The sequence below is a fragment of the Enhydra lutris genome, unplaced genomic scaffold, assembly GCF_002288905.1.
Source record: "Enhydra lutris kenyoni isolate GAN:26980312 unplaced genomic scaffold, ASM228890v2 scaffoldscaffold4, whole genome shotgun sequence".
Taxonomy (NCBI): domain Eukaryota; kingdom Metazoa; phylum Chordata; class Mammalia; order Carnivora; family Mustelidae; genus Enhydra; species Enhydra lutris.
This window is the reverse complement of record NW_019154088.1, coordinates 4,217,932-4,231,327: the sequence shown is the minus strand read 5'-3', so window position 1 is coordinate 4,231,327 and position 13,396 is coordinate 4,217,932. Positions and strand designations below refer to the sequence as shown.

General features: G+C 35.3%; 1 protein-coding gene across 2 annotated transcripts in view; it reads left to right on the top strand.

Moving 5' to 3' along the window:
- LOC111161105 (aquarius intron-binding spliceosomal factor) overlaps window positions 1-13,396 on the top strand; it is a 92,098-nt gene that overhangs the window by 22,125 nt on the left and 56,577 nt on the right. For both annotated transcript variants that reach the window (XM_022524593.1, XM_022524601.1), the window contains 5 exons: window positions 452-528; window positions 4,317-4,381; window positions 5,563-5,679; window positions 7,146-7,259; window positions 8,861-8,964. In XM_022524593.1, the coding sequence (XP_022380301.1) occupies window positions 452-528; window positions 4,317-4,381; window positions 5,563-5,679; window positions 7,146-7,259; window positions 8,861-8,964 (477 nt within the window). The remainder of the gene's footprint in view (window positions 1-451; window positions 529-4,316; window positions 4,382-5,562; window positions 5,680-7,145; window positions 7,260-8,860; window positions 8,965-13,396) is intronic.

Genomic DNA, 13,396 nt, shown 5'->3' with positions numbered 1-13,396 from the left:
TGTTGATTGATTAGTATATAGTGCATCTTAAATTAGTAATGAGTAGAATATTGTTTTTTAAACCAACATTTAATTTTTAGACATTGTAATATTCTATGTGATACTTCAAACATATTAAAGTAAAAAATTGCTTATCTAATTTTAACTACATACTTAAACATTAAATTTTGAACTTTAAGGGCAGACTATAAATGAAATTTTGAAAACTCCTTTCTTGTTCTGACCTTTAAATCACAAGTGAAAACTTTCACACAAAGAGAAAGGGGTGTTTCTTAGCTGGCTTATTATACCAGTAATAAAGAAGCAGCTGTGTGTTCAAATTATGGTCCCAATTTCAGAGAAAAATGGAACATTTGAACAGTATAAGAAAGGCTCGTTTGACATTTAAAGTTTACTTTTGAAATAATTATTTTTAAAAAATAATTTGGTCAATGTTACTCTCTGATTTTAGAGCCTATCAAGAAAGAAGATTTCTTTCACAACTCATACAGAAGTTTATCTCTGTGCTGAAATCAGTGCCTCTTTCTGGTAACTATCTTCTCTTAGCTCATTTGTGAAGTTGTCATTTAGGTATCCCGACAGTATTTCCTGCTCTCCAGTCTAAAACCTGTTCTTAGAATAGTTTTAAATCATAATGACAACATATCTGTCCTCCCCTTTTCGTGAATATTACCAGTCTGAGTATTGTGACTGCCTTAGGAGTTCACATATTTTTAAAGGTACCTGTATGATTATTGAAATAATTATTTAGCAAATATTTTTTGAGTTTGCTTGCTAGACTTAGGTCCTGAGCAAGGTGCTAGAATACAGTGGTGAACAAGACAGTAACAGAGCCACGTGGCATTTACAATATGGTCCTAAATAGTGTTTTTAAACAACATCAAATACTGTTTGGAGGGGAAAGAATTATTTTTAAAGTATGAGCTACAAGACAAAATGGGAAAGATTTCCCTCCAACATGGCCTCCGTTTATTGATGAAACAAATATATGTTGTATGGACTGTATACTTAAAAATATACCATGATTATACTATATGTGTGTGTGTGTGTGTGTGTGTGAATGCCTGTATACCCGGGGGGGGGTAATTACATTATCCTGAGTTTGCAAGATCTTTATAAGCATTTAGTGAATGTACATAGAATATTTTTTACTTAATAAAGGTGTATATATGCTATGTAAGATATGTCATTGGTTAATAAAGTTTTATTTTCTAAGTGGGATATAATCTAAGAGCAGCTCTGTAGGTGTATCATATGTATATTTTTGCATCCGAGATTGTAGGTTTTTTAAAACTTAAATACAACAGGATTACTTACAAATATTGACCTTCCAAGTAGTATTTTACAACTGAAAATCATACCTATAATTCAGCGAGTAGTAGATACTAATGCTGTCCATCAGCTATACCTGATTTGAGGCATAAGATTACTCCATCGGTGTAAAGAAAAAATTATCATATGCTAATAATCTAAGTCACTTATTATTAGTATTTTTTTAAAAGATTTTATTTATTTATTAGAGAGAGATCACAAGTAAGCAGAGTAGCAGGCAGAAGGGGAGAGAGAAGCAGTCTCTCTGCTGAGCAGGGAGCCTGATACAGGCCTCGATCCCAGGACCCTAGAATCATGACCAGGGCCGAAGGCAGCCACTTAACCAACTGAGCCACCCAGGCACCCCAATATTAGTATCTTTAAGTGTTTCAGTCAAGTGGCTTAAATCTAGAAGGAAAACTTAGATTTATTTTTTGGAGCACAAAAGGTAGTAATGAGTACATGGAACTACTAATGCCGGTAATAATTAAAGTCATAAAAATTGACATCTCTATAGAATGTTAATTTGGGGGCATCCGCAAGGTTTGAAAATCAAGTAACAACAGCAACATGGGACCTGCAGTAATTTTAACAATCTACAAACCACCAGCTATTACCATTGTTTATTTATTGCCAGAAAAGAAAATTTCTTAGATTGACCTTGAGTTTTAATCAAAATTTGTTAACTCTTTGGCAGCTGAACCAACAAGATGATTAAAGAAGTGTGCCAGTTCAGAGAGAGTAAAGGTGGACGATTATATAGTTAGGAAACAGAAAACTGGCTTTTAAAAAATAAGGATTATAGTTTCATTTCACAGGGTCATGAAAAACAGCATATCCATATCAGTTACTATTAAGGATGTCTGTGTAGTTGAGCTGAGATGTCAGGACTGCTGTCAGAAAAAAGGGGAAAAAACGCCCGCAATGTACATAAGAAGCAAATGATAAGGATATCTTGGTGTCTGAAATTGGAATGACAAGGTTTCTGCTGTAAACAATATGCCTAGTAGGGCCTACATACATAAAAATTTGCAGCTTTATTCATCAGAGCTCAGAAGTTGAGTGGCAAGCATCATGTTCTAATTTTAATTTTAAATAGGTTGTTGCCAGTAATTTTCTCAAAACTATAAATAAAAATACAGAGTACAGAGTTTGCTCACTTTTTCGATTTTGGACAAAAATATTTTTCTTTTACAGTAACAAGAAAAAGGAGCAGAGGACTAAATTGAATGGATTTAATTTTTAAGTTGCTTCTTTAAATTCTTTAGTTTCAACAGCTATATGACTAGACTGTGTCTCAGAAAACCTGAGTTTCAGTTCTAACGAGTCATTATTTTGTTCTACACTTTTACGAGGCCGTTTTCTCTGGTTTTCACTTTCTCACCTGAAAAATGAAGAGCTAGAATAGGCATTTTCTGTGGTCTTTTCCAGGTATGAAACTTTATGGTTATGTTATTTCATAGTCTGGATTTGGAGCATATGTTAGCTAGAAAAGTTTTACTTAATATTTCCATATATTAGTCACAAAAATATTCACATTTCTTTCTTTAGATGAAGCCTTCCAATTTCCTGTATAGTACAAATAAATTAAATACATGGATTTATTTAAGCATTCATAGGTTAAATCTAGGCACTGGGGTTAGTCGCTGCTGGGAGTCCTTAGACTAAGCAGCAGTGGGGACTCTGGAATTTTTTCCTTTTTAACTGACAGAATCTTGAGATGCTGGGGGGCTCAGTTGGTTAAGCGGCTGCCTTCGGCTCAGGTCATGATCCCAGGGTCCTGAGATCGAGTTCCACATCAGGCTGCTTTCTCAGTGGGGAGCCTGCTTCTCTCTCTGCCTCTGCCTGCCTCTCTGTCTACTTGTGATCTCTCTCTCTCTCTCTCTCTCTCTCTCTCTCTCTCTCTCTCTCTCTGACAAATAAATAAATAAATCTTTAATTGACAGAATCTTGGTAGAATGATTACCTGGTAAAATGGTAGACTATTACCTGGCATTAGGAAAAAATAAAAAAAAACTTTAAAGGTTTGTCATGTCATGAGGTTGTAATTATTTAAAAATAGAAGTAAATGTTTTATAAAAATAGTACATTAATAGTCATGAATAGCATAAAATAAGGTAGTGATTTAAAAATATTTCATTGCTCTGTCATTGATGTTTTAATGTTAAAAACTAACATATATATATACATACACACACACACAGAGGGAAAAAAACTCATATAACAGTTGTCCCTTTAATTAGTTTGGTGTGTACCTTTCCCGCCCTTTTTCTTTGCATTCTAAAGGTATCTATGTCTGCATGTACACACATATATATGTGTGTTTATGTATATGAGAGAACTAGAAGTTTAGTGTGTGAAGACAAGAAGGAAAGTGGGTCAAAAACTGATTTAAACTGCCTTTTTTTTTTTTTTTTAAAGATTTTATTTATTTACTTGACAGAGGGAGACATAGCAAGAGAGGTAACACAAGCGGGGGGAGTGGGAGAGGGAGAAGCAGGCTTCCTGCTGAGCAGGGAGCCTGATATGGGGCTCCATCTCAGGATCCTGAGATCATGACCCAAGCTGAAGGCAGACGCTTAACTGAGCCACCCAGGCGCCCCTTAAATTGCCTTTTTATTTCTGTTTTGTTTTAGACTGCCTTTTTAGTTTTTGTATCAGTTGGTTTTTTCAAATCTAGTCATTTAGTACGGGTCGTTTTTTATGACTAATTATTACAGACATTAGTAGGTCTAAACACTTTAAAAATATTTTTGCAAACCTGATTTTTTAAATGTGTTTCTGACCCAAGATAGGTTTTTCGTTGTCTTATATTTGTAGAGCTAAACATAGGGGTAAGGCCTGCCTTTTTTGAAATATAGGCGGGGTCCTTACTCAGGATCGTGACCCTGTCCTGTAAGAGACACATGACAGTTTCAGTAACTAAATAACTGCCAGTTATAGGATTTAGTACATTGAATGGCCTAAATAAGAAGATTCTAACATGTTTTCTGTGTTATGTCTAGAGCCAGTCACTATGGACAAAGTTCATTACTGTGAAAGATTCATTGAACTTATGATTGACCTAGAGGTAAGAAATGGGCAGTGGCTTTTCTGTTACATCATCTTTAAGGGGATAAGGTTAATCATGTAACTATATGAAATATATGAAATATTTATTACTGGCCTTAGTTTTTTTTACCCATTTTTAGGTGTAACAGAGAAAGTCAAACGCAGTTGGCCCTTGAGGTTTTCAAATAGCTGTCAGATGGCTATTGTTTGTAGAAAAAACTACTATATAGTGTAGTTATTAAACATGAGTCTAGCAATAGCATTTTATTTTTTATCATATTTTAATACCCCATCATAGAGGGTCTTGGTTTTGGCTTTGGTTTTTTTCCCCCCATCATAGAGTTTTAATAGTGACTGAAGTTAGGGGTTTTTGTCCATCTCTTTAATAATCTCACTTTTCTAAATGTGCCTAACTAAATATTATTGATGAAAAAAGATACAGCTGCTATTGTCAATTTTTTAAATTAAGATTCTTAAAGAAGATTTCATGTTATTAGCTGCAAGATTTTGACAGAAAGTTCAGATGCAGAGTTGGTGTAATTCAGATTGAATTCATTTCCTTTCCTTTCCCTCTTTACTACAGGAAATTGAAAGAAAATCCTTTGTGTTCATTTCTTATCTGGAGAGAGAGGATGGTTTCTTGACATAAGGATTAGAGTATTGGACTGGCAGCCATTCATGAGATCTTTATTCAGATTCTAGTTCTGCCAGCAACTAATTTATAACCTCTAAGAATCTTAATAACCTCATCTATAAAATGAGGATATTTGGTTAGATTAGTGGTTTTCACACTGATAACAGTATCTCGTCATTTTCTTGCTGACTGTCATAAGGGGGATATGGGAAGAAGATATGGGGAAAGAAGTCTCCACATATCTCCTTATCCCCAGTCTCTTTTCTTTAAGAGTAGTATCATTTTTAAATTTATACACAATACATATTGGGATTTCATATAGGATTTTGTTTGAAAACTACTGGCCTGTATATCAGTGAAATTTCTTTCAGTACTGGATTTTATTTTTAAACGTTGCCACTGAGTTTACTTACAGCACTGACCAGACCCCTTGCTTTGAGCACCGTGACTTTTTGAGACTAGAGGGAACCTTATATGTGATTGACGCTTATGAGCCAAATAGTAGATTTTTATCTCTAGCTGCAGGGAACATACAGACTTACTGCTATGGTATTAATTTTTTCTAGGCCCTACTCCCCACAAGGCGCTGGTTTAATACCATCCTGGATGACTCCCATCTTTTGGTTCACTGTTACCTTTCCAATCTTGTTCATAGGGAAGAGGATGGCCATCTTTTTTCCCAGGTGAGCATTGCTATATCTGAACTGTCACATAGTTTTCATTTCTAAATTGATCTTTTTTTTGCCATGCAACTAAGAATACCAGTGGATGATATAAAGGAAATTTTGCTAAATATTGAATTGAATAATGTAACTTCCTAATTAGTCATTTTAAAGTAAAATCAAGTCTTAATATAGAAAATGAATGAATTAAGAGCTTTTGTTAATCATATGTGATTTTATTATTGAACTGAATTATGATCTTGGCAATGATAGTAATCACTGTGGAATAGAATAGATAATGAACGTTAATTTCAAGAGAACTATGCCCTAATCTCATGGCTGTCTTTCCATAAGATGATGGTGACAGAGACAGTTGATAGCATGGAAGTGCTCATTTGCTCCCTTGGGTAGAAAGAAGTATTAGTGTTTCACCTTGTTTCACATCTCCTTTTCATAAGGAAAGTCTTCTAACAAACTTTTCAACCTTACGTTTCAATGAGATCATACTTGGAGATACAATTTTTGTGTGTTTACATTTTCTTTCAGGAATTCTTTTATCTTTTTTTTTTTTTTTTCCCAATTTATTTTAGAGAGAGTGTACAAGCTAGGGGAGCAGAAAAGAAAGAATCTCAAAAAGACTCCCCACTGAGTGCAGAGTCCCACTTGGGGCTCAATCTCACGATCCTGAGAACATGACCTGAAGCGAAAACCAGGAGTCGGATGCTTAACCGACTGCAGCACCCAGGCGCCCCCAAAATTATTTTATCTTGTATCTATATTTTTTCTCATTCTCTTACTGAATTTCTATCCAGTGATTTGCCACATACATTACAACATACTAAAATTCTCATATCTGATCTTCCATAGATTAGAATTAAGAATAATAAAGATCTGGGGTGAATGCAGCCAGTAGATTCTTGATGCCATTGCTATGAAGGGAGAGTAGGCCTTCGTTAGCGGCAGTAACTAGGCCAAAGAAAGGGTTTGGTGGCCATGGAGCCTGATGAGAGGAAACAGTATCTTAACTTTCCTCACCTTGCTATTTTTCCCTAATAGAAGCAGCACACAGAGGAGATTATCGCTAATATGAATTACAAAGCCTTCATTCAGAAAACTCTGTATTAAGTGGCATAAGTAAAAGACCTCCGCAGTGATGTTTGGTTTTTTTTTTTTCCTTTAGTCTGGCTTCCTTTGATTAGATCCTTAATGTCTGTTCATTATTAGGATTGCAGTTTAAGTTCCTCTCTGTAGAAGTAGACCATGTATATGAAATAGACTTTAACAATTTATTCTTAGACCCATACTTTATTCTTATACAAATAACACATTTGGATATGTTCTGAAGTGTTTGTTGCAGTGTTTATATTCCATAGTTTTTCAGCACCTCTGAGAAGTTATATGGACTTGTTATTCTTTATAATAGTTTTTGTACATGGTTTCTTGTTCTTATGTTCACACAGTTTAGTAATGTAAATGTATCCTTTCAGCTTTTGGACATGCTTAAGTTCTATACTGGTTTTGAGATTAATGACCAGACTGGAAATGCTCTGACAGAGAATGAGATGACCACAATTCACTATGACAGAATTACTTCTCTACAGGTAACTTGAAATTCAGCGTAACCTATGCTTCTGCTTCATCAAGTTCGGTCATAAATAATTTAGTTTATGTAGTACAGGTAGAAGAAAATACTAATTTAATAGTGTTTTCATACTGAACTTTTTAAATACTGCTAATTCTAATGAATCCATGGGGAAAAAATGGCTTTCTTTAGTCTTGAGAATCAAGATACTGATATTTGACACTCAAATTTTCTATTAGTTATTGGACCAACTTGATCCATACACTTACCAGTTTCATTTTATGAAAGAGTATTCCAATACATTGACAAAGTATATGTGAGCCTTTTATACATTTTAAAGATAAATACCCAGAATGGGACTGAAATTTGCCAAAACAGTTCAGCTATGTCAACAAAGTACCTTTGTTTTCTATTACTAATCTCATCTTGCTTTTACTCTTTCTGGTGGCAGAAAGAAGCTTTTATTTGTCACTTTGAAGAAATTCAGTTCTTTCTGTTTCAAAAGTCTTTTTAGGTAAAGGCTCAGTCAAACTTAAGTTCAAATTGTCTTTCATAATCAATTCCACTATCTCTCAAGGACACTCTGCTCTCCCTCTTCTCTCCCAGAATGGCATCTGGATATGTGGAGGCACTATGAGATCCTCATTGTTTTGGAAGAGGAGTCATCTGCACAGTGTCCCGGCTCAGATGTCTTTTCCTGCTCTTCTCAGAGCAGTAGTGTTTTTGTCCTTCTGCTTCTGCCTTTGAAGTGACCACAGCTGGTGTGGCATGTGGTCTGCTCTCTTGGCACCAGGCAAGGCATGATGATGGCTCCCGAGGAGCTTGGCTGTCTCCTTGCTGATGAGGCTCCAGCCTTGCTCCTGCTGGTACCAGAGTTCTCCTGAGAGCTGAGTCATTAATTTCCTAGCTTAAACAGCTCAGTGAGGCTTGGGTTGCAGGTCATTTTGCTATTACCTATAGTAATCTCATGGCATCCTCACCAGTAACCTTGGCAAGTTGTGTTACCATCTGCTATGGGGCATGAAAACTTCTGAATCTTCTCTGTGCCACGTGGGCATTAAGGAATACTAGGGATATTACCTTATATACTCATACCCAGTCACTATAATGCTGCCGTTTCTGTTATTTTGCAGCTTACCACATGGTTGGTTGAGGGTTGTTACCCTGAGAGGTCCTTTCTTTCCAGAGTTCCAAAGTAAAAGCACAAACCACTGGGCTTTTGAATTCTCCCTCAAGCTGTCTCTACAGTGGGGATTTCCCTTGGAACTTTCTTTTAGTTTTGTTGGGCTCGTTATTCATAATGAAGTGTTGTTTTATTTTTCTCCTTTCTGTCAGTGAAGCTAGCTCTCATGACTGTTTTCATGTTTGTTCAAAATACAGCATTAGAAATAAACTGAACGTTGACTCTTGGTTTTTGCAGTCCTGCTGGAATAATTCTAGCTTTTGCCATTGTATCAAATGCTTCTGGCTAAATAAGGCAGAGGTCACATAATGAGAAGCGTATAAGAAAGAGAAGTACATTAATATTTTTAGAATATTATTTTTATTTAGTTTATAAATTATAGTTGATTGTATTAATATGTAGGCATTAGTTACTGATTTCTTTTTTCTCTTTTCTAGAGAGCTGCTTTTGCACATTTCCCTGAACTCTATGATTTTGCCCTCTCGAATGTGGCAGAAGTAGATACCCGGGAATCATTGGTCAAGTTTTTTGGACCTCTTAGGTAAGTTGACATGAAAGGAAAACTGAATTTTAATTTTCTTTTTGCCTTTAATCATTCTGCACTACTAGGTAATGGAACTTATTGCACCACTTTATAGACAACTACAACTAGTGCTTCTCTGTAGCAGTTGGTATCTTTAAGGAACTTAGATATAATTATTGATTTTCTGTTTTGGGGGGCAAAATTTATATTTTTCATAACTTAAACGTTTTTTCTAAATCATAAATTTTTCTTAGAGTAGAACATAAGACTGGTATTCTGTCAATTATAACATAAAACAGAAACTAGTACATGTTCATATGTGGTATTAGAAGATGAGAAAAATGTGTGTTTAAAATTTATGAAATAGTAATATTCTTTGACAGCTAATACACTTTTTTGAAAATGATAATAATGCATTTATAGTACATAGGCACTCTACTACATGTGTAAATAATTCTCAAGACATTCATTTGTGTAAGGAGTAGGTACCATTTTAGAAATAAGGTCATCGAGACACAGAATTGATAAGTCATTTGCCTAGATCAAATAGCAAGTAAGTGGCAGAGCTAGGATTCCAACATAGGTAAGTCCAATTTCAAACCTAGGCAGTGTATCTTTTTTTTTTTTTTTAATATTTTATTTATTTATTTGAGAGAGAGACAGTTAGAGAGAGCATGAGCAAGGAGAAGGTCAGAGGGAGAAGCAGACTCCCCATGGAGCTGGGAGCCCGATGCGGGACTCGATCCCAGGACTCTGGGATCATGACCTGAGCCGAAGGCAGTTGTCTAACCAACTGAGCCACCCAGGCGTCCCGGCAGTGTATCTTTTAACTGGGCTCTCATATCTCCCCAGTGTCCTTAATTCTTGGGAGAAATTATGTTTAGTTCATTGGCTATTTAAAATGAAACAAACTTGGTTTCAACCTGAAAGTTGGTTTGGTTGTTGATTTTCATAGAAGATTTAATAATGACTTACAATAACACAATATCTGTTTCAATCTCCTAATGAACTGCATGAAGTTCCATTGGACAGGTATACCATACTATTTTTTAATCACTCTCCTATCGACAGATCTTTACTTTCTAAATTTTTGGCCATTACTAACAATTCAGTAATGAACAACATTGTTTCTGTATCTATAAAAAAAATCTTGCTGCTGATTCCAGAAGGAGTATAGTGACTGGAAGGAGTTATATATTTAAAATTTGTTATATATTGCTAAATTTCCTTCAAAAATATGTATCCGTTATACCAACAGCATATGAGTATTTATTTTTTTCCTTACCAAGTAGGTACACTAGTCTTTCATTCTTGCCAATCCAAGAGTAAAAGAACCCTCATTGTTTTACTTTGCATTCTGTGATTATATTGGGGAAATTGAGCATCTTTCTATTTTTCTTGGCTATTTGCATTTCCTTTCTAACTTTCGTGTTATCTTTTGCTATTTTGTATTTCATTGCTTGTATTGATCTTTTTTTTGAAGAAAGCTTTATGTATTTTGCATGCTAATATTTGGTCTAGTTTGTGTTGTAATTATTTTCTATCAGTTTCTCACTTTTTAGCTTTATTTTGGTGTATTTTATTACCACAAATGTTTTAAATTTTTTAATCCTCTCTGTCAATCATATATTTTTTTAAAGATTTTATTTATTTATTTGACAGAGACAGAGACAGAGACAAGTAGGCAAGAGAGGCAGGCAGGGAGAGAGAGGAGGAAGCACGCTCTCCACAGAGCAGAGACCCCGATATGGGGCTCGATCCCAGGGCCCTGGGATCATGACCTGAGCCGAAAGCAGAGGCTTTAACCCACTGAGCCACCCAGACGCCCTTGTCAGTCATTTTTTAATAACAATAACAAATGGTTTGTGTAGAAGGCCTTTATCATCATAAGATTATAAAATATTATATTTTAAAACACTTCCATAGATTTTTTTTTATATTCAATTTAGCTGCATAATCCACTTGGGAATTTATTTTCATCCATGATGCTCCTTTATACTCTTGTAAATTATTGAGGATGCTAAAAAAACTGTTTTTAATGTGGATTATAGCCATTATGTTTACTGTATTAGAAATTAAAACTGGAAAATGTTAAATACTTCATTAAAATCAGTTAAAAACCTATTATATGTTAGCACACATAGTGTTAATGAAAAAGATATTCTCCAAAATTAAAAAAGTATATAGTGAGGAGTGGCATTGTTTTGCATTTTTGCAAATCTTTTTATTTTTTTTAATTTGAATTTTAGTTAACATTCAGTGTAATATTGGTCAATAGAGTAGAATTCAGTGATTCATCACCTCCATACAATAATACCCAGTGCTCATCAGAGCAAGTGCCCTCTTTAATGCCCATCACCCATTTAGCCTGTCCCCCACCCATTTCCTTCCATCGACCTGCAGTTTGTTCTCTGTTGTTAAGAGTCGTTTATGGTTGACTTCCCTCTCTGTTTTTTTCCCCCCATTCCCATATGTTCATCTATTTTCTTTCTTAAATTCCACATATAAGTGAAATCATATGGTATTTGTCTTTCTCTGACTATTTTACTTAGCATAATATACTCTAGCTCCATCCATGTTGTTGCAAATGGCAAGATTTCATTCTTTCTGATGGCTGAGTAATATTCCATTGTATTTATATACCACCTCTTCTTTATTCATCAGTCAATGGACATTTGGGCTCTCTCCATAGTTTGGCTGTTGTTGATAATGCTGCAATAAACACTGGGGTGCATGTACCCCTTCCAACCTGGATCTTTGTATCCTTTGGGTAAATACCTAGTAGTGCAATTGCTGGATTATAGGGTAGCTCTATTTTTAACTTTTTGAGGAACCTGCAAACTGTTCTCCAGAGTGGCTGCACCAGTTTGCATCCCCACCAACAGTGCAAGAGGGTTCCCTTTCTCAGCATCCTCACTAACACCTGTTGTTTCTTGTATTGTTAATTTTAGCCATTCTGACAGGTGTGGGGTGGTATCTCATCATGGTTTTGATTTTTATTTTCCTGGTGATGAGTGATATTGAGCATTTTTTTCATATACCTATTAGTCAGTTGGGATTGTCTTCTTCCCATTTCTTAACTGCACTATTTGTTTTTGGGTGTTGAGTTTAATAGATTCTTTATAGATTTTAAATACTAACCCTTTATCAGGTATGTCATTTACAAATATCTTCTCTCATTCCATAGGCTGCCTTTTACTTTTGTTGATTGTTTCCTTTGCTGTGCTACAGAAGCTTTTTATCTTGATGAAGTCCCAGTAATTCATTATTGCTTTGGTTTCCCTTGCCTCCAGCAACGTGACTAGTGAGCTATGACCAAGGTCAATAGGTTTCTGCCTATGCTGTCCTCTAGGACTTTGATGGTTTCCTATCTCACAGTTTTGGACTGTTCTATTTTCATTTAGACATTTAGGTCTTTCGCCATTTTCAATTTATTTTTGCGTGTGTTGCAAGAAAGTGGTCTGGTTTCATTCTTCTGCATGTTGCTGTCTAGTTTTCCCAACACCATTTGTTGAAAAGACTGTCTTTTCCATTGGCTATTCTTCCTGCTTTGTTGAAGATGAGTTCACCATATAGGTGTGGGTCCATTTCTGGATTTCCTGTTCTATTCCATTGATCTGTGTGTCTGTTTTGTGCCAGTAGCATACTGTCTTGAACTACGGTTTTATAATGCAGCTTGAAATCTGGAATCGTGATGCCTCCAGCTTTTTTTTTTTTTTTTTTTTTTCAGGATTGCTTTGGCTATTTGGGATCTTTTGTAGTTCCATACACATTTTAGGATTGTTTGTTCTAGGTCTGTGAAAAATGCTGATGGTATTTTGATAGGGGTTGTATTAGATGTGTTCATTGCTTTGGGTAGTGTAGAGATTTTAACAATGTTTTTTCTTCCAATCCATGAGCATGGAATTCTTTTCCATTTCCTTGTGTCCTCTTCAGTTTCTCTCATAAGTGTTCTGGAGTTTTCAGAGTACAGATCTTTCACATCTTTCTTTAGTTATATTTATCTCTAGATATCTTACTGTTTCCAGTGCAGTTTTAAATGGGATCAATTCCTTGATTTCTTTTTCTGCTGTTTTGTTTTTGGTGAATAGAAATGCAGCAGGTTTCTGCACACTGATTTTATGTCCTGCGACTTTGCTAAATTCATGTATTAGTTCTAGCAATTTTTTGGTGGAGTCTCTTAGGTTTTCTACATAGAATATGTCATCTGCAAATAGTAAAAGTTTGACTTCTTCTTTGCCAATTTGGATGCCTTTTAGTTCTTCTTGTTGTCTGATTCCTGAGGCTGAGACTTCCAGTACTGTGTTAAATAGTAATGGTAAGAGTGGACATCTTTTTCTTGTTCCTGACGTAGGGGAAAGGCTCTCAGTTTTTCCCCGTTGAAGATGATATTAGCTGTGGGTCTTTTGTATGTGGCCTTAATGATGTTGAGATATGTTACAACTATCCC